The following is a 19,511-nucleotide window of genomic DNA, read 5'->3' on the forward strand; positions in this document are numbered from 1 at the left end:
AAATTGCTGTTTCACAGATAAATAAAGAAGAATATATACAGTACTGCTAATTAGTCGGACCAATGTTTTAACATATGTATGATATCCTCTTTCAACAAATCATAATAAAATTTGGTTATAAAGTATGCATAAAACAATTTTTTTCTTAATAAAATGATATGGATATGGGAAGACAATAATGCTTTAATGGTTTTTTTTTGGGGGGGGGGTCTTTTGCTTTACTTTTGGGTTTTTTGTTTTTACAAATGTATCAACAAATGTTTTAATGGATGAAAAAGAAAGATTAAAGTAGACAAAGAGTACATACCGACATACGACATGCGTCTTAACATCGATAGTTAGACTTTTGCTTCAGTTATTTAATCAATTGGTTCATGTAATCTTTATATAAATATACCGAATTTTTGGATTTCTCATAATATAAATCCAATCTTCGTACACCTGTGACCGTCAAAGTGAAAATTACCTGATTAAGAGAGGGTGGATTGGCAACTATAAAACTGATGCCGGTCACTGCCGGTCAAAAAGGGGGGGGGGGGGGGGAATTCAATTACGACTGTGAAAACACGGTTAAGAAAATACAAATATCATCTGAAAAGAATTTGTCCTTCGGCTTCAGTGTCCATTAGAGGTTTTACAAAAGTTTATCATGCCGTCTGGTTTGACCATTAGATTATTTCCCAGATACATATTATGGTAAACATTTCCAGTCATCGTTGAGTTGATTCATTTGTCCCCTCTGCCTGATGGGGGTATATTCACTGTACAAGCGGTTACAGTTTCATATACAAATAGTTTCAACTGTTATGGCATTAATGCCATCTTCACATCGCCAAAACTAATTGTTCATGGGAGGATATATTTAGCAAACAGTCCATGATATTTTTGCATATCTCGGCGATATCAAAACATTTCAACAATATACTACTTCCTTAAGTAATTTATGCGGGATATGAAAGTAGCGAACCTATTGGTCTATCATGGAAAATTTGAATGCTTTTTGCTGTATTCTTGATTACTCCCTAAAATATATAATCAATAAATGTACATGTAGAAAAGATGTAACATGAACTTTTTTCCCCTTTGATTTCACACAGTTTTCACTAGGTATTATATGCAGATGTAGTTATGAATGATAAAAAAAATAAAGACAACTTTTCATAAATCTTTTCAAAATATTATAAAGTTCTCATTTTAAAAAAAACCCTGATCAAACACTATAAAAATTATGATTATAAGCGTTGATTTATGCTAATTTTGACATTTAAATATCAGAAAAGATTTAATGAAAATTAAGGACTTTATTCTTATGTTAACTTTATTCACGGACTTATAATAACCAACAACGATTTAGATTATAAAATATAAATTGCATGGGAACAAGTAATTAAACATCTACACATACTGCATGCAGAAAATTGTTGTTTTATTTAATCCTTAACGGTGAATTCGTATTAGCCCTCTATTGTGAATAATACTGAAATAATAACAATCCATAAAGAATGCTTGATGATAAGTTTATTCTTATTAACTTTAGACAAAATCATGAATTCTAAAGTTGGCAAAGGACTGCATATATGACTAGGGTTAGTTCAGCAACCTTAATCAAATCATTGGTTTAACGTGTATAAGTTTAATTCATGTATAATATCGATTCCATATTTCAGCAAGAAACATTTAAGATACTGCTTTTAAACATTTTTTGTACATGTAAGTACATGTACATATGTAATTGGTCTGGGATGGATCTGTACAAAGTAAACACGCAAAGTATAAAATAACGATGTTCTTTTTCAAAAAACAACATTAATTTTAGACCCCTATCATATAGATGTATACAATCCTTTCCAAATCAGAACAGAAGATCTTTCCTGTAGATTAGCAAGCCCTTGAAGTCATCGACGCGTTTACTTTGTCTCCTCAAGTAGTCGTTTGATCCACCTTTTCAAGTATGCCTCTCGAGCGGAGTTAGCTCTCTTTGAGTTGTCCCGGGAGCGGTTACGTCCACCTGGGCGTCTGGTTCTCCGTGAGGTTGCCGTGGTAGGTGCCTGGGTGGGGGCCTGAGTGGGGGCCTGGGTGGGGGCCTGAGTTGGGGCCTGGGTGGGTGCTTGGGTGGGGGCGGCCGTGTTTCCATTATCCTCGGTTGTCACGGTTACAGATCCGGGGTAGCTGGGGCAGACCTCAGCACTCACGCCTCGTTGATCTACGTTGCTGCAAAGGTATCCATATAGCTGTAGGTCTGAGGAGAAAAACTTTTTTTTATTTAAAAGAAACTACATAGAATAGATAACGGTGCATTTGTTTAAAAAATTACACAGCTGCATTCTTCAAGATGATATAGTATTTCAATATTCTATACCGAAGACATCCAAATATACCGGTATATACATGTAAACGGTTTATTTAAAGAAGAAATAGTTCAACTTAACGATTTTTTTTATACAATTATATTTCTACAGCATTTTCTATAATACATGCATATAAAAATTGTCTCTCATTTTCACCTGTTCCAGAGTCCAGGTCACAGACGTAAGACACCTGTGGTGCGTTGTCTTTGGCGCTTGCCCCCCAGTAACAGCCGAGAACGTACGGGAAGTCATAAGTTAAATGATACCGATATTTCCCATCTACCATACGACCGTGACAAATGTCAAGGTCATCTGAGCTGAGAGGTTCGGAGCCTTTGTCTGAGGCGTATGGGCCGTAGATAGGAAATCCGTCCAAAGCGACGCCTGCAAAACAAACACTGGTCTCACTTTATTTGATTTTTGATAATGAACATTATTTTGATATCATTTAAAAAAAACACTTTAATTACCTTTAGTTTTTGTATATTTACAATTTAGGTATTTAAAACATACTCAGCAAAACCAACAAATTACCCCACACATTCTAAACACATATAAAACATTTACATGCGCGGATCAAGAGAATTAAGGGGTTCGGATTCCGGAAAATTCAACTTATTCACATTCACATTAAAAAATTCACATCTGAATTACGAAAAGGCACCCCAGGTCAAACAAAATTACCCCGCCGAACCCCCACCCCCTGGATCCGCCCATAAATTGCGTTTGTACTCACCAATGAACTGGTCGACCTCGGCGGTGAAGGTGTCGCCACAGTTATCTGAACTGGGGGACTGGTGATAATGGTACACCCCCCGATTGTCAGAGTGACCGTTACAGCGATCAAAAGTCTCTGCATCACTACCCTCAACTGTGGAAAATCAAAGCCAGTTATAAACAGGTTTTAATGAGGCTCGATAGTCTTGACAATTTCGTGTAATATTTCAACCTCTAAGTAAATAAGAGTATAACTGCAAATGTACATGTAATGTGAAAAACAAATGACATTCATTTGCAAAGATGCCAATTATAGTAAGTTCGAATCGAATCTGATCGTATGGACCAATTGCATGTTTTGAAATAAATTAAATTGTTTTTGCCGAAAACCAGTTTAAATCCGTACTCTATGAAAGTTTGGGACATGCGTGGTCGTCCCCATCAAAGAATTTCTTTTTTCTTATATCAAATGGAGACAAAGTGTGAAATGTGCAGCCGTGAGTTTGACTGGATGGTCGTGGCCATTTTTAGATTTAATAAATCTCCATGAGAAGTTCTCTGTGTAGAAATGTAACAAAATATTTAAATTTAAAATAAATCATGGATAATAATAATTTTTAGTCTAAATGTCGATTTAAAAAGTAAAGGAAGACATGATGGTAATTTGTTGTCCATCCATCCATCCTCCTTAAAGACGACTTTGATTAGAGTACAAGTCAACCATACCAGCGTTCAGGTCGGCGCTAGTTAGGGGATTGTAGATGGCGACACCGGTCTTGGTTATCCCAATGGATCCTTTGGGAAGACTTCCGGGTTGGCAAGCAAAGTCTATCTCTTTCTTAAATGTGTACCGGAAGCTCTGCGCAGAGGCCGTGTTTGGATTAACTTGCTGCATATCATGATCCGGAAGTCCATTGGATTGAACGATGTAACTTAAAGAAAAAGTTCTTATAGTAAGTAAACTACGAAAAAACTTATGAATTTTACACTTCATCTTTTTTGCGGGTGCCATAATTTATTTTACCGGTACAATGTATACAAGGTACCGCCCATTGCATGGCTCTAGAAAAATACCGTCATTGAAAATTGTTTATGCAGATAGAAAGTATTTAGAAAGCGGGGTTACTTCAAAGTCTTTGGGTCAAACAGTAGAAATTACGATAAAAAAAATTAGAGAAAAAAAAATTAAACCGGGTCTATTTCTTTTGCAAATCTTTAAATTTCTTGCAACAACTGGTTTAATTTTTTATAATGAATCTTTCTTTGTTCCAGCCATCCAGTATTACCTCTTTACGTATACAGTAGAGTTTTTGAAAATGATAAATGATTGCAAAAAAAAAAAAACAAAAAACAAAACGAAACAAGAAAAAATATTGACGCAAGCGTCAAATGAGCAGCAAAAAATATAATCGTTGTATGAATCATCATTAGTTGTTCACATAAAAAAACACACCACAAAGAAGAAAATAACGAGTTGGTCGTACTATTAATCTTTATGGTTAATGTTAATATATTTTTCAGCAACACGTTTCGAAGTTGGTTATTAAATATCGAGTTCGTTATACTGTAAGCATTTCTAACGGTAATTGTATGACCATTGCCATAGTATGAAGGAATGGAGAACACATTGATTTGTACATTATTCTAATACAAATTTCAATTCCTCAGTATTCTCTTGGGGAGATTATGTATTTCAAACCATTTTTTTTTGTTGCATTTTATTGAATCGTGTAAGATCATATGCTCATCCGGTAGAAACTGATCAATTTTAAAGGTAAAAAATAAGCCGGATATTTTTTTCCTAAATGAAATTATAAATCTTATCTACACTTCAGTTTATGAAGATATTCATGCTTATTTAATTGCATGAGGTTCTCAAAAGTAACAAGCATTCTGAGAGTATTCCATAAGCAATACACGTCCCCTACCGGTTTGCAGAAATTTGTGAAAACAATGCATATTTCTTACTGTCTCAACAGACCAACCCGATAACGAACCCGATTGTAATTATACAAAAAACCCTGTCGATTAAATTTACAACACAATGCTTGACACTATTTTACAGAACTTATTTGTTTGTTAGAAACAATAAAAGGAATGGTCCAAGTAATGCACGATATTATTACTGACAACATACTTTCCTCGTTTATTCGATACACACCGAGCCCGATAACAAACCTGAACATTAAAAATTGGAATATAAAAAATTAATTTTCTCTAAAATATGTCAACCAGACGCTACAAAAGTGTATACTTGATCAGTAGTTTGACATTTTGAAGCTGTTCAGCAAATTTCATATTATTCCTCAAACGAATAAAGAAAAAAGTGTGGAAAACTGAAGTGGGACAGACAGACAGACAGACAGACGGACAAACGGACAGACGGACAGACAGACGGACTGACGAACGCAGAGGAAAGCTATAGTCCCCTCCGGTGAAAACCGGTAGGGGACTAATAACGGACCGCCTTCTGGTGGCCCGTAAAAAAGAAACGAAAATGTGAGACGTACAATATTGTACCATTCAGACTCCCAACCCCACTCATCATTGTGTATAAAAAGTGTCGCTTACGAATCGGTGGTTTCAGTCACTGAGACGGTCCCCCCTTTCTCCTGACTGTTGTAGAACTGGGAGCTCTCCACCGAGGACAAACCTTCTGTAGCACCAACGGAGCTGGGGGAAAGAGCCAAAAGCACAAAAACGGAATACAACGTCACGGCCATCTGTAAATAATGAACATTTGTTGTTGTGTTTTTTTTTGTTCAGGCGTTGATGCATGGAAAGAAACAACACAGTATTGGATATTTATGTATTTTCTCTATTTTCAAAACAGAAAAAAAATATCAGAACAATTGAAAACTGTTAGAGCTAACTCGCGTTAACGTAATGAGTTGGTCATTCACGAATAACGATTTCAAAAGCTGTAAGTAGCTACATTAGATTCAACAACTCGATGTTTCTTTATTTCGTAAGTTATCGTTTCGTTATATAATGAAAATTGTGTGGTTTAAAGAGGTTTGTTACTCTGTTTGAGGATTATACTTATATTCACCTCTACTTTGGAAATGGTGCTCTTTACAATGTTCCTTACATTGACTCCAAATTAATAACTTTAATTGAAATATCTAAAGTAGATTTGATGAAGGCCAACCATTTTTACCGGACAAAAATTTCAGGTGAGGGCGGTGCATACTTTTAACATGTGTATTAATTATGGGTGATTTTAACAAATAGAAATTACTTAATAAATCCAGAATTTATTAAGAAATACTGTATATCCGGTATTTTTCGCGATTATCAAATTTTTTTGCTTTTTTTTTGGCGATGTCTTTTCAATCGCAAATTATTAAATACGCAGAAATTGTATTCTGTATTATTTTCTACAAGAAACATTTTAACTCACAAAAAATGACTGGCGCAAATAAAAAATGCTACTCATTTCCCCCCATTTTCGCGAATTTTTTTTGACACGCGAAAAAACCGGATATACAGTAAATTTTGTATCTGCGGCCGCGATTCATCCAGATAGAAAAGGAAAAAGAGACTCAAATAAGTTTTAAGCTACAATCTATGTATGAAGATACTAGTAGTTAAGCTATATGCATGCACAGTAGCGCGGAAAGAAGTATTAAGATCCACAATTTTGTTCTGATACCAGGTAATGATTTAAACTATATGTAAAAAATACAGGATTCGACCCACTTATAAAGAAATTAGAAGCGGTTTTAGAAAATTCGCAGGGAAATACACTTCATTGGTCACGTGATAAAATACTGTGTAAATCGAAAGACTTCTTGATAGTTTGATCACTTACCAACCTACATGTAGTTAACATCTCTGTTTACTTAAAAAAAATTATATCTTATATTTGAGTATGAGAAAGTCAAATAGTTTAATATTATAAATAATTAATTCATAATTGATAACCAATGGTCCCTTATAAACTTCTGTTGTTGAATTTTTTGGTAACAGATTGAAGCAAAATAATATGATTATTGTCCTGTGTGAAGATTAGTATGCTATAAAATTCCTAAACCGTTTTTTTCTGATAAAATTCAGCAACGTTTTCGTCTTATTTACCATAAAGGTTAAGGTTACATGCAAAACGTTTTATCATCAAAACCTTTTTTAAGGTAAACGTTTTGAAATAACAATTATAGGTAATAGTTATCAAAATATTTTTTGCAAATTTTTTTGACTTACCGTTCCTTGCAACCCTCAATATCTGCATGTATACCTTTTCTCTAGCTACATATATGTATACTAATTAGAATACCACGTGACACGCCAACGACCGTATTTCGAAACATATAAGAAAAACAAACAAAACAAAGCAAGCAAAGTCTCCATTGTGATTTGAATTGTGATTTGAACACGAAGTCGCCCAATTTTTCTCGATCTGTCGCACAGGGGCTAAGCCCGTTTTAACATTAATTTCAATGTAACCGCAGGGGCTCGCCATGAAGTTTTTTTTCAACCTTTTATATCTACCACCAGAGGTGGTTGATATAAAAGGTTGAAAAAACTTCGTAACGAGCCCCTGTGATGTAACCATTTATGGTTACATTGAAATTAATGTTAAAACGGGCTTGGCCTCTGTGGTCTGTCGTATAATTTTTTACTTTATTGCGTAAAGTATATTTATGAAACATTTCTCTGAGAGAGAGAGAGAGAGAGAGAGAGAGAGAGAGAGAGAGAGAGAGAGAGATAGAGAGAGAGAGAGAAAGAGAGAGAGAGAGAGAGAGTTTTCTAAAAGTTGCTAATACACTGTACATTTAGATAAACACGCTCATACATAAAATTATGTACATATTTAATCAGATTGATTTAAGAAATGAATTCGATATTTATTAGTTTTATACGATATAAAATGGTGTGGGGCAGTTTACGCTTTATAAACCGCGAAGCGGTTTATAAAAAAGCGTAAACTGTTCCAAACCATTTTATATCGTATAAAACTAATAAATATTGAATTCATTCCTTAATAATTTAATTTTTTTGCTATCGATTGTTGATAAAAACAGTCATTTTATCTATAAAATGACAACAAATTGTACAAAATTCAAACGTAACGTCAGGCGGATTGATACGTTTTTGACGTTAGTCTTACTATGACGTAAGCAACATTCTTTATACAATATAAAATAAATTTTTCAACCAATCAGAAAGCGTGTTACAACCAGAATTAAATTATTTACATATATTATTACATGTATACATACTGTACTATTCACGTATATTTGTAATATTCAATGTATGTTGCGTGGTTGTTTTTCAAGATGAACCTTACACGGTCGTTTGTTTTTGTTTTCTTTTAATTTTTGCTTTTTGTTTTTTTTTTTTTTGTTTCAAAGACATAAAAAGGCTGGTTGACGTCGAGAAATATTCGGGCACCGAAGTTTTAGCGACTTCTTTCCTTACATGAATCGGTAACGTGTACATTTATATGTATTTGTGTTTCGTCAATGCCACTTATTACTCTCTTTTTACACATAAATTTGTTCTGTTCCGTTTTTGACCCAGAAGTCTGTCACCAGCAATCCCCGGGGAGTCCGTCTGTGACGAAATCTACAGCTTGATAAACCTAAATGGACACGGCATATATAGGTTGTCCGCTTCAATTCTGTAAACAAAAATCGGTAGTTACATGTAGGGTCAAACGTACTTTTGAAATGGTTAAGCTGTTGGATTAATAGGGAACACTTTCATCCCACTAAGCCGGCTAAGGGTATTCTTTTCCTTGGAGATTTCTTTTATCATGGACATGTAAATTGCTGTTTCACAGATAAATAAAGAAGAATATATACAGTACTGCTAATTAGTCGGGCCAATGTTTTAACATATGTATGATATCCTCTTTCAACAAATCATAATAAAATTTGGTTATAAAGTATGCATAAAACAATTTTTTTCATAATAAAATGTTTTAATGGATGAAAAAGAAAGATTAAAGTAGACAAAGAGTACATACCGACATACGACATGCGTCTTAACATCTATAGTTAGACTTTTGCTTCAGTTATTTAATCATGTGGTTCATGTAATCTATATACTAGTATATACCGACTTTTTGGATTTCTCATAATATCAATCCAATCTTCGCACACCTGTGACCGTCCAAGTGAAAAATTACCTGATAAAGAGAGGGTCTATTGGCAACCATAAATTTAAACTGATGCCGGTCACTGCCGGTCAAAGGGGGGGGGGGCAATTCAATTACGACTGTGAAAACACGGTTAAGAAAATACATATATAATCTGAAAAGAATTTGTCCTTCGGTTCAGTGTCCATTAGAGGTTTTACAAAAGTTTATCTTTGCCGTCTGGTTTGACCATTAGATTATTTCCCAGATACATATTATGGTAAACATTTCCAGTCATCGTTGAGTTGATTCATTTGTCCCCTCTGCCTGATGGGGGTATATTCACTGTACACGCGGTTACAGTTTCATATACAAATAGTTTCAACTGTTATGGCATTAATGCCATCTTCACATCGCCAAAACTAATTGTTCATGGGAGGATATGTTTAGCAAACATTCCATGATATTTTTTCATATCTCGGCGATATCAAAACATTTCAACAATATACTACTTCCTTAAGTAATTTATGCGGGATATGAAAGTAGCGAACCTATTGGTCTATCATGGAAAATTTGAATGCTTTTTGCTGTATTCTTGATTACTCCCTAAAATATATAATCAATAAATGTACATGTAGAAAAGATGTAACATGAACTTTTTTCCCCTTTGATTTCACACAGTTTTCACTAGGTATTATATGCAGATGTAGTTATGAATGATAAAAAAAATAAAGACAACTTTTCATAAATCTTTTAAAAATATTATAAAGTTCTCATTTAAAAAAAACCCTGATCAAACACTATAAAAATTATGATTATAAGCGTTGATTTATGCTAATTTTGACATTTAAATATCAGAAAAGATTTAATGAAAATTAAGGATTTTATTCTTAAGTAAACTTTATTCACGGACTTATAATAACCAACAACGATTTTGATTATAACATACAAATTGCATGGGAACAGGTAATTAAACATCTACACATACTGCATGCAGAAAATTGTTGTTTTATTTAATCCTTAACGGTGAATTCGTATTAAACAACCTCAAAGCCCTCTATTGTGAATAATACTGAAATAATAACAATCCATAAAGAATGCTTGATGATAAGTTTATTCTTATTAACTTTGGACAAAATCATGAATTCTAAAGTTGGCAAAGGACTGCATATATGACTAGGGTTAGTTCAGCAACCTTAATCAAATCATTGGTTTTACGTGTATAAGTTTAATTCATGTATAATATCGATTCCATATTTCAGCAAGAAACATTTAAGATACTGCTTTTAAACATTTTTTGTACATGTAAGTACATATGTACTTTGTCTGGGATGGATCTGTACAAAGTAAACACGCAAAGTATAAAATAACGATGTTCTTTTTCAAAAAACAACATTAATTTTAGACCCCTATCATATAGATGTATACAATCCTTTCCAAATTAGAACAGAAGATCTTTCCTGTAGATTGGCAAGCCCTTGAAGTCATCGACGAGTTTACTTTGTCTCCTCAAGTAGTCGTTTGATCCACCTTTTCAAGTATGCCTCTCGAGCGGAGTTAGCTCTCTTTGAGTTGTCCCGGGAGAGGTTACGTCCACCTGGGCGTCTGGTTCTCCGTGAGGTTGCCGTGGTAGGTGCCTGGGTGGGGGCCTGAGTTGGGGCCTGGGTGGGGGCGGCCGTGTTTCCATTATCCTCGGTTGTCACGGTTACAGATCCGGGGTAGCTGGGGCAGACCTCAGCACTCACGCCTTGTTGATCTACGTTGCTGCAAAGGTATCCATATAGCTGTAGGTCTGAGGAGAAAAACTTTTTTTTATTTAAAAGAAACTACATAGAATAGATAACGGTGCATTTGTTTAAAAAATTACACAGCTGCATTCTTCAAGATGATATAGTATTTCAATATTCTATACCGAAGACATCCAAATATACCGGTATATACATGTAAACGGTTTATTTAAAGAAGAAATAGTTCAACTTAGCGATTTTTTTATACAATTATATTTCTACAGCATTTTCTATAATACATGCATATAAAAATTGTCTCTCATTTTCACCTGTTCCAGAGTCCAGGTCACAGACGTAAGACACCTGTGGTGCGTTGTCTTTGGCGCTTGCCCCCCAGTAACAGCCGAGAACGTACGGGAAGTCATAGGTTAAATGATACCGATATTTCCCATCTACCATACGACCGTGACAAATGTCAAGGTCATCTGAGCTGAGAGGTTCGGAGCCTTTGTCTGAGGCGTATGGGCCGTAGATAGGAAATCCGTCCAAAGCGACGCCTGCAAAACAAACACTGGTCTCACTTTATTTGATTTTTGATAATGAACATTATTTTGATATCATTTAAAAAAAAAACTTTAATTACCTTTAGTTTGTGTATATTTACAATTTAGGTATTTAAAACATACTCAGCAAAACCAACAAATTACCCCACACATTTTAAACACATATAAAACATTTACATGCGCGGATCAAGAGAATTAAGGGGTTCGGGTTCCGAAAAATTCAACTTATTCACATTCACATTAACAAATTCACAGCTGAATTACGAAAAGGCACCCCAGGTCAAACAAAATTACCCCGCCGAACCCCCACCCCCTGGATCCGCCCATAAATTGCGTTTGTACTCACCAATGAACTGGTCGACCTCGGCGGTGAAGGTGTCGCCACAGTTATCTGAACCGGGGGACTGGTGATAATGGTACACCCCCAGATTGTCAGAGTGACCGTTACAGCGATCAAAAGTCTCTGCATCACTGCCCTCAACTGTGGAAAATCAAAGCCAGTTATAGACAGGTTTTAATGAGGCTCGATAGTCTTGACAATTTCGTGTAATATTTCTACCTCTAAATAAATAAGAGTATAACTTCAAATGTACATGTAATGTGAAAAACAAATGACATTCATTTGCAAAGATGCCAATTATACTAAGTTCGAATCGAATCTGATCGTATGGACCAATTGCATGTTTGAAATAAATTAAATTGTTTTTGCCGAAAACCAGTTTAAATCCGTACTCTATGAAAGTTTGGGACATGCGTGGTCGTCCCCATCAAAGAATTTCAAATGGAGACAAAGTGTGAAATGTGCAGCCGTGAGTTTGACTAGATGGTCGTGGTCATTTTTAGATTTAATAAATCTTCATGAGAAGTTAAATGTATTGAAATGTAAGAAAATAATTAAATTTAAAATAAATCATGGATAATAATAGTTTTTAGTCTAAATGTCGATTTAAAAAGTAAAGGAAGACATGATAGTAATTTGCTGTCCATCCATCCTCCTTAAAGACGACTTGGAATAGAGTACAAGTCAACCATACCAGCGTTCAGGTCGGCGCTAGTTAGGGGATTGTAGATGGCGACACCGGTCTTGGTTATCCCAATGGATCCTTTGGGAAGACTTCCGGGCTGGCAAGCAAAGTCTATCTCTTTCTTAAATGTGTACCGGAAGCTCTGCGCAGAGGCCGTGTTTGGATTAACTTGCTGCATATCATGATCCGGAAGTCCATTGGATTGAATGATGTAACTAAAGAAAAAGAACTTATAGTAAGAAAACTACGAAAAACATATGAATTTTACACTTCATTTTTGCGGATGCCATAATTTATTTTACCGGTACAATGTATACAAGGTACCGCCCAATGCGTGGCTCTAGGAAATTGGAAATCGGATATGCAGATAGAAAGTAATTAGAAAGCGGAGTTACTTCAAAGTCTTTGGGTCAAACAGTAGAAATTACGATAAAAAAAATGAGAACAAATTAAACCGGGCCTATCTTTTGCAAATCTTTAAATTTCTTGCAACAACTGGTTTAATTTTTTATAATGAATCTTTCTTTGTTCCAGCCATCTAGTATTGCCTCTTTACGTATACAGTAGAGTTTTTGAAAATGATAAATGATTGCAAAAAAACAAAACAAAACAAAACGAAACAAGAAAAAATATTGACGCAAGCGTCAAATGGGCCACAAAAAATATAATTGAATGAATCATCATTAGTTGTTTACATTAAAAAAAAACAGACCACAAAGAAGAAAATAACGTGTTGGTTGTACTATTAATCTTAATGGTTAATGTTAATATATTTTTCAGCAACACGTTTTGAAGTTTAACATTTTACTATTATTATTAAGTATCGAGTTCGTTACTATAAGCATTTCTAACGGTAATTGTTTGACCATTGCCATTGTATGTAGGAATGGAGAACACATTGATTTGTACATTATTCTAATACAAAGTTCAATTCCTCAGTATTCTCTTGGAGATTATGTATTTCAAACTATTTTTACTATTTTTTTTGTTGCATTTTATTGAATCATGTAAGATCATATGCTCATCCGGTAGAAACTGCCCAATTTTAAAGGTAAAAAATAAGCCGGATAATTTTTTCCAAAATGAATTTATAAATCTTATCTACCTTTCAGTTTATGAAGATAATCATGCTTATTTAATTGTATGAGGTTCTCAAAAGTAATAAAAATAAATCAGGTCAGCTCAAATTTTTCAGGTCTTTCATATTTTTGCGTAAATAATTGATATGGAAGTCATTTTATGATATTTTTTTTACCACATTTCACATGGAAATATAATATATACACATACAAAGTCATTTTATTTGACGTAGAACAAAGAAATTCAAGTATATCATTTTTATAAAATTTCATGCATTCAGGTCTTTAGTATTTCAGGTCTTTAGAATGTCCCATATACCATTCCCAATAGAATGGAAAACTCCGAAATTTTATGAAAAACTACAGTCTCAGTAAAATCGCGCCTAACACGACAATGTATGACCCACTTTACATTTACGAGTAAAACAAAAAATATGTAATATTTTTGAAAGGCATAAAACATATTTCTACATGCAAATTTACTTTTAATCATAAAAAAAACATACTATTAATTCCATATAAGAAATATATCCCGCAGAAACGCAGTTATAATATCTAAATGTATATCAAATAACGGACCGCCTTCTGGCGGCCCGTAAAAAGAAACGAAAATGTGAGAGACGTACAGTATTGTACCATTCAGACCACCAACCCCACTCATCATTGTGTATGAAATGTGTTGCTTACGAATCGGTGGTTTCAGTGATTGAGACGGTCCCCCCTTGCTCCTGACTGTTGTAGAACTGGGAACTCTCCCCCGAAGACAAACCTTCTGTAGCACCAACGGAGCTGGGGGAAAAAGCCAAAAGCACAAAAACGGAATACAACGTCACGGCCATCTGTAAATAATGAACATTTGGGTTTTTTTGTGTTTTTTTTTTTGTCCAAGGAGTTGATGCATGTAAAGAAACGACACTGAATTGGAGGGTTTATGTATTTTCTCTATTTTCAAAACAGAAAAAAAATATCAGAACAATTGAAAACTGTTAGAGCAGGCACGTAGCATCGTTTTTGAAAGGGGGGGGGGGCAGACCTATCCAAAAAATCTTGACAAGCAAAAAAAAAAAAAGAAAAAAAGAAGAAATTTAAAGTTTACAAAAATCTTCAATATCCTAATCCGTGTGTGTGTGTGTGTGGGGGGGGGGGGGGGGGGAGTAAACTATACCCCCCCCCCCCAAAAAAAATTATCCACCAAAATTTTTTTCCCTCCAAATCATGAAATTCCTAATCCGTGGGGGGGGGGGGTAACTTCAATTTGACTCCTCTTTTCCTTATTTTCATATCAATTTTTTACATACTTCCAAAAAAGTTGGGGGGAGGGGGGGGGGGCAACTCCATTATAATTCATTTTTTTAAATGTAAATTTTAAAAAATTTGGAAATTGGGGGGGGGGGGGTTTAAAGAGGTTTGTTACTCTGTTTGAGGATTATACTTATATTCACATCTATTTTGGAAATGGCGCTCTTTACGATGTACCTTACATTAACTCCAAATTAATCTCTTTAATTAGAATATCTAGAGTAGATTTGATGAAGACCAACCATTTTTACCGGACAATAATATCAGGTGAGGGCGGTGCATACTTTTTACATGTGTATTAATTTTGGTTGATTTTAACAAATAGCTATTGCTTAATAACTCCAGAATTTATTTTGAAAATATACCGTATATCCGTAATTTTCCCGATTATCAAATTTTCTACAATAAACATTTTAACTCGCAAAAATGACTGGGCAAATCAAAAATGCTTTACATTTACCCCATTTTCGCAAATTTTGTGATACGCGATAAAACCGGATATATGGTAAATTTTGTATCTGCGGCCGCGATTCCTCCAGATAGAAAAGGAAAAAGAGACTCAAATAAGTTTCTAAGCTGCAATCTATGTATGAAGATAGTTAAACTACATGCATAGTAGCACTGACAGCAGTATTAAGATCCACAATTTTGTTCTGATACCAGGTATTGAGTTAAACTATATGTAAAGAATACAGGATTGAACCCACTTATAAAGAAATTAGGAGCGGTTTTAGAAAATTCGCAGGGAAATACACTTCATTGGTCACGTGATAAAATACTGTGTAAATCGAAAGACTTCTTGATAGTTTGATCACATACCAACCTACATGTAGCTAATATCTCTGTTAACTTAAAAAAAATTATATCTTATATTTGAGTATGATAAGTCAAATAGTTTATGATTATAACCATAATTGATTAATTGATAATTAATAATCAATGGTCCCTTATAAACTTCTGTAGTTGATTTTTTGGATAAAAGTTATATATTAGATTGAAGCAAAATAATATTATTAAAGTCCTGTGTGAAGATTAGTTTGCTATAAAATTCCTAAACCGTTTTTTCTGATAAAATACAGCGACGTTTTCATCTTATTTACCATAAAGGTTAAGTATAATGCAAAACTCTTTATCATCAAAGCCTTTTTTAAGGTAAACGATTTCAAATAGCAATTATAGGTAATAGTTATCAAAATATTTTTTACAGAATGTTTTGACTTACCGTTCCTTGCAACCCTCAATATCTACAAGTATACCTTTTCTCTAGCTACATGTATATATACTAATTAGAATACCACGTGACACGCCAACGACCCTATTTCGAAACATATAAGAAAAACATACAAAACAAAGCAAGCAAAGTCTCCATTGTGATTTGAATTGTGATTTGAACACGAAGTCGCCCAATTTTTCTCGATCTGTCGCACAGGGGCTAAGCCCGTTTTAACATTAATTTCAATGTAACCGCAGGGGCTCGCCACGAAGTTTTTTTTCAACCTTTTATATCTACCACCAGAGGTGGTTGATATAAAAGGTTGAAAAAACTTCGTAACGAGCCCCTGTGATGTAACCATTTATGGTTACATTGAAATTAATGTTAAAACGGGCTTGGCCTCTGTGGTCTGTCGTATAATTTTTTACATTATTGCGTAAAGTATATTTATGAAACATTTCTCAGAGAGAGAGAGAGAGAGAGAGAGAGAGAGAGAGAGAGAGAGAGAGAGAGAGAGAGAGAGAGAGAGAGAGAGAGGGGTTTTTCTAAATGTTGCTAACACACTGTTCATTTAGATAAAATTTACTTTTAATTTTTGCTTTTTGTTTGTTTTTTTCTTTTATATGTTTTTTTTTTTTTTTTGGTTTCAAAGACATAAAAAGGCTGGTTGACGTCGAAAAATATTCGGGCACCGAAGTTTTAGCGACTTCTTTTCTTACATGAATCGGTAACATGTGTATTTGTTTTTCATCAATACCACTTATTGCTCTCTTTTTACACATAAATTTGTTCTGTTCCGTTTTTGACCCAGAAGTCTGTCACCAGCAATCCCCGGGGAGTCCGTCTGTGACGAAATCTACATCTTGATAAACCTAAATGGACACGGCATATATAGGTTGTCCGCTTCAATTCTATAAACAAAAATCGGTAGTAGGGTCAAACGTACTTTTGAAATGGTTTAGCTGGTGGATTAATAGGGAACACTTTCATCCCCCCTAAGGGTGTACTTTTCCTTGGAGATTTCTTGTATCATGGATGTGTAAATTGCTGTTTCACAGATAAATAAAGAAGAATATATACAGTACTGCTAATTAGTCGGACCAATGTTTTAACATATGTATGATATCCTCTTTCAACAAATCATAATAAAATTTGGTTATAAAGTATGCATAAAACAATTTTTTTAAAATGATATGGATATGGGAAGACAATTATGCTTTAATAAAGATGTGTTATAATTTGTACGCATCACCAGTACATGTTTTATTTGTTTGGATTTTTTTTTTTGGGGGGGGGGGGGGGTCTTTTGCTTTACTTTTGGGTTTTTTGTTTTTACAAATGTATCAACAAATGTTTTAATGGATGAAAAAGAAAGATTAAAGTAGACAAAGAGTACATACCGACATACGACATGCGTCTTAACATCGATAGTTAGACTTTTGCTTCAGTTATTTAATCATGTGGTTCATGTAATCTATATATAAATATACCGAATTTTTGGATTTCTCATAATATAAATCCAATCTTCGTACACCTGTGTCCGTCCAAGTGAAAAATTACCTGATTAAGAGAAGGTCTATTGGCAACCATAAAACTAATGCCGGTCATTGCCGGTCAAAGGAGGGGGGGGGCATTCAATTACGACTGTGAAAACACGGTTAAGAAAATACATATATAATCTGAAAAGAATTTGTCCTTCGGTTTCAGTGTCCATTAGGGGTTTTACAAAAGTTTATCATGCCATCTGGTTTGACCATTAGATTATTTTCCAGATACATATTATGGTAAACATTTCCAGTCATCGTTGAGTGGATTCATTTGTCCCGTCTGCCTGATGGGGGTATATTCACTGTACAAGTGGTTACAGTTACATACACAAATAGTTTCAACTGTTATGGCATTAATGTCGTCTTCACATCGCCAAAACTAATTGTTGCGTTCCTTACAGTAACACAGAACGTTAATGGGAGGATATGTTTAGCAAACATTCCATGATATTTTTTCATATCTCGGCGATATCAAAACATTTCAACAATAAACTACTTCCTGAAGTAATTCATGCGGGATATGAAGGTAGCGACATTGGATGATCGATATCTTGGGAGGTTAAGTCTGACATCATCATGATTATTTCGTGCAATCCGTGATTTTTCGTAGGTTGCTGAAGGTTTCGACCAATTGATGAACTGGTTAGAACTCGATCGTATAAAGTTCAGCCCTATCACCTTGTATAGACCTGTGTATTACAAGTGATTTGCTTAATTAAGAAATGTAAGGGAAAATACTAGGTGAATAAAATGTAAATATATTATAATAACAGCAGGGTAACAGTATACTGCGAAGAATATGTTTTTTTAATTGCAGGTGTCATAACAGAATGTTACCGAAGGTTCAAGTGAGAACGTATGCACCCGTTTAAATTTGGGGCGTCCACCCGTGACAATAGCAATTTTTTTAATGAAATGAAAAACGAGTGAGATGTTTTACTATCCTAGTTTTGTATAAGAACCGTTTAAACAAGATCTTGGACTTTTGGTCAAATGTTACTCTCTAGTTTGCTCATCAAAACAAGGACCCAAATATTGACCTTCTTTCGTCTAATTCGCTTTGAAACATTAGAACCATTTCAACAAGTCCTTTGACTTTCATTAGGACGTAATCGTTTATTTCTTGCATCAAAACAATTCTAAAATGACGCTGGTTTTGAATTAATTATGTATAGATTGCGTAGACTTAGCCAGACAATTCTTTAAGTTACATATATGTACAGTGGGATTAAATCTTGTGTAATTGTCCGTGGTTTATCCTCTGATGTGTTTTCTTTGTACAGTGGGTATTAGACAAGGTGAAAATTTATCACCATCTTTATTTGCACTATATCTTAATTATTAAGAAGTATTTTTATCAACAAATGATGTAAAGAGATTGACATCATCAAATCAATTAGAACAAAAAAATTGTATTTGACAGCTGTAAATAATTAAAACCATTTTATTCATGAGATAAAGTCGACTCCATGTACCTCGTTTGTAAGTTATTTATATTGTTTAAACAAATTACATACCCCCCCCCCCCCGGGATAAAGTGTATTAAATTTTTTATTGCTACTCCTGCAAAGGTTCCGAGAATCACCCCCCCCCCCCCCCCCCGTGCGTTACCATTACATCTAAACAGAAAATGACCTCGATTACTTATTTTCCGTAAGATTTGTTAAAATTTAATTATTGCACTGGTTTATTATCGGAACGGTACGATATTGTTGCGTTCAAATCGGACAGCTATGTTATGCATAATCAATACCCGCTACCCAAACTTTCTTTAATATTAGTGGATTCAGCTATAACCTTTGATTGGCTGCTGGTACATGTACGTACTTAATTATGTACAGACAACTTGAACTTTCTCCTTATAAACAATCTTTATACATGTAGGCTAACCGACATTAATCTTAAATTCAC

The 19,511-nt window shown here is 34.4% G+C and overlaps 3 protein-coding genes across 3 annotated transcripts in view; 1 reads left to right on the forward strand and 2 right to left on the reverse strand.

Moving 5' to 3' along the window:
- Positions 1-19,511, forward strand: part of LOC105335076 (uncharacterized) — a 147,051-nt gene that overhangs the window by 35,352 nt on the left and 92,188 nt on the right. The gene's annotated exons all lie outside the window — the stretch shown is intronic.
- On the reverse strand, positions 1,501-7,424 carry LOC136270146 (uncharacterized). Its single transcript, XM_066066804.1, has 6 exons — positions 7,269-7,424; positions 5,637-5,788; positions 3,792-3,997; positions 3,085-3,219; positions 2,505-2,732; positions 1,501-2,239 (listed from the first exon to the last, which is right to left on the reverse strand). Exons 2-6 carry the CDS (start codon positions 5,786-5,788, stop codon positions 1,908-1,910), a joined length of 1,053 nt encoding a protein of 350 aa, XP_065922876.1. The 5' UTR covers positions 7,269-7,424; the 3' UTR covers positions 1,501-1,907.
- Positions 10,243-16,202, reverse strand: LOC105335088 (uncharacterized). The gene is made up of 6 exons (XM_011438776.4): positions 16,063-16,202; positions 14,229-14,380; positions 12,472-12,677; positions 11,784-11,918; positions 11,204-11,431; positions 10,243-10,939 (listed from the first exon to the last, which is right to left on the reverse strand). The coding sequence occupies exons 2-6, from the start codon at positions 14,378-14,380 to the stop codon at positions 10,644-10,646; spliced, it is 1,017 nt and encodes a 338-aa protein (XP_011437078.3). The 5' UTR covers positions 16,063-16,202; the 3' UTR covers positions 10,243-10,643.

The sequence above is a fragment of the Magallana gigas genome, chromosome 7 (genome assembly GCF_963853765.1).
Source record: "Magallana gigas chromosome 7, xbMagGiga1.1, whole genome shotgun sequence".
In the NCBI taxonomy this organism is placed as follows: Eukaryota; Metazoa; Mollusca; class Bivalvia; order Ostreida; family Ostreidae; genus Magallana; species Magallana gigas.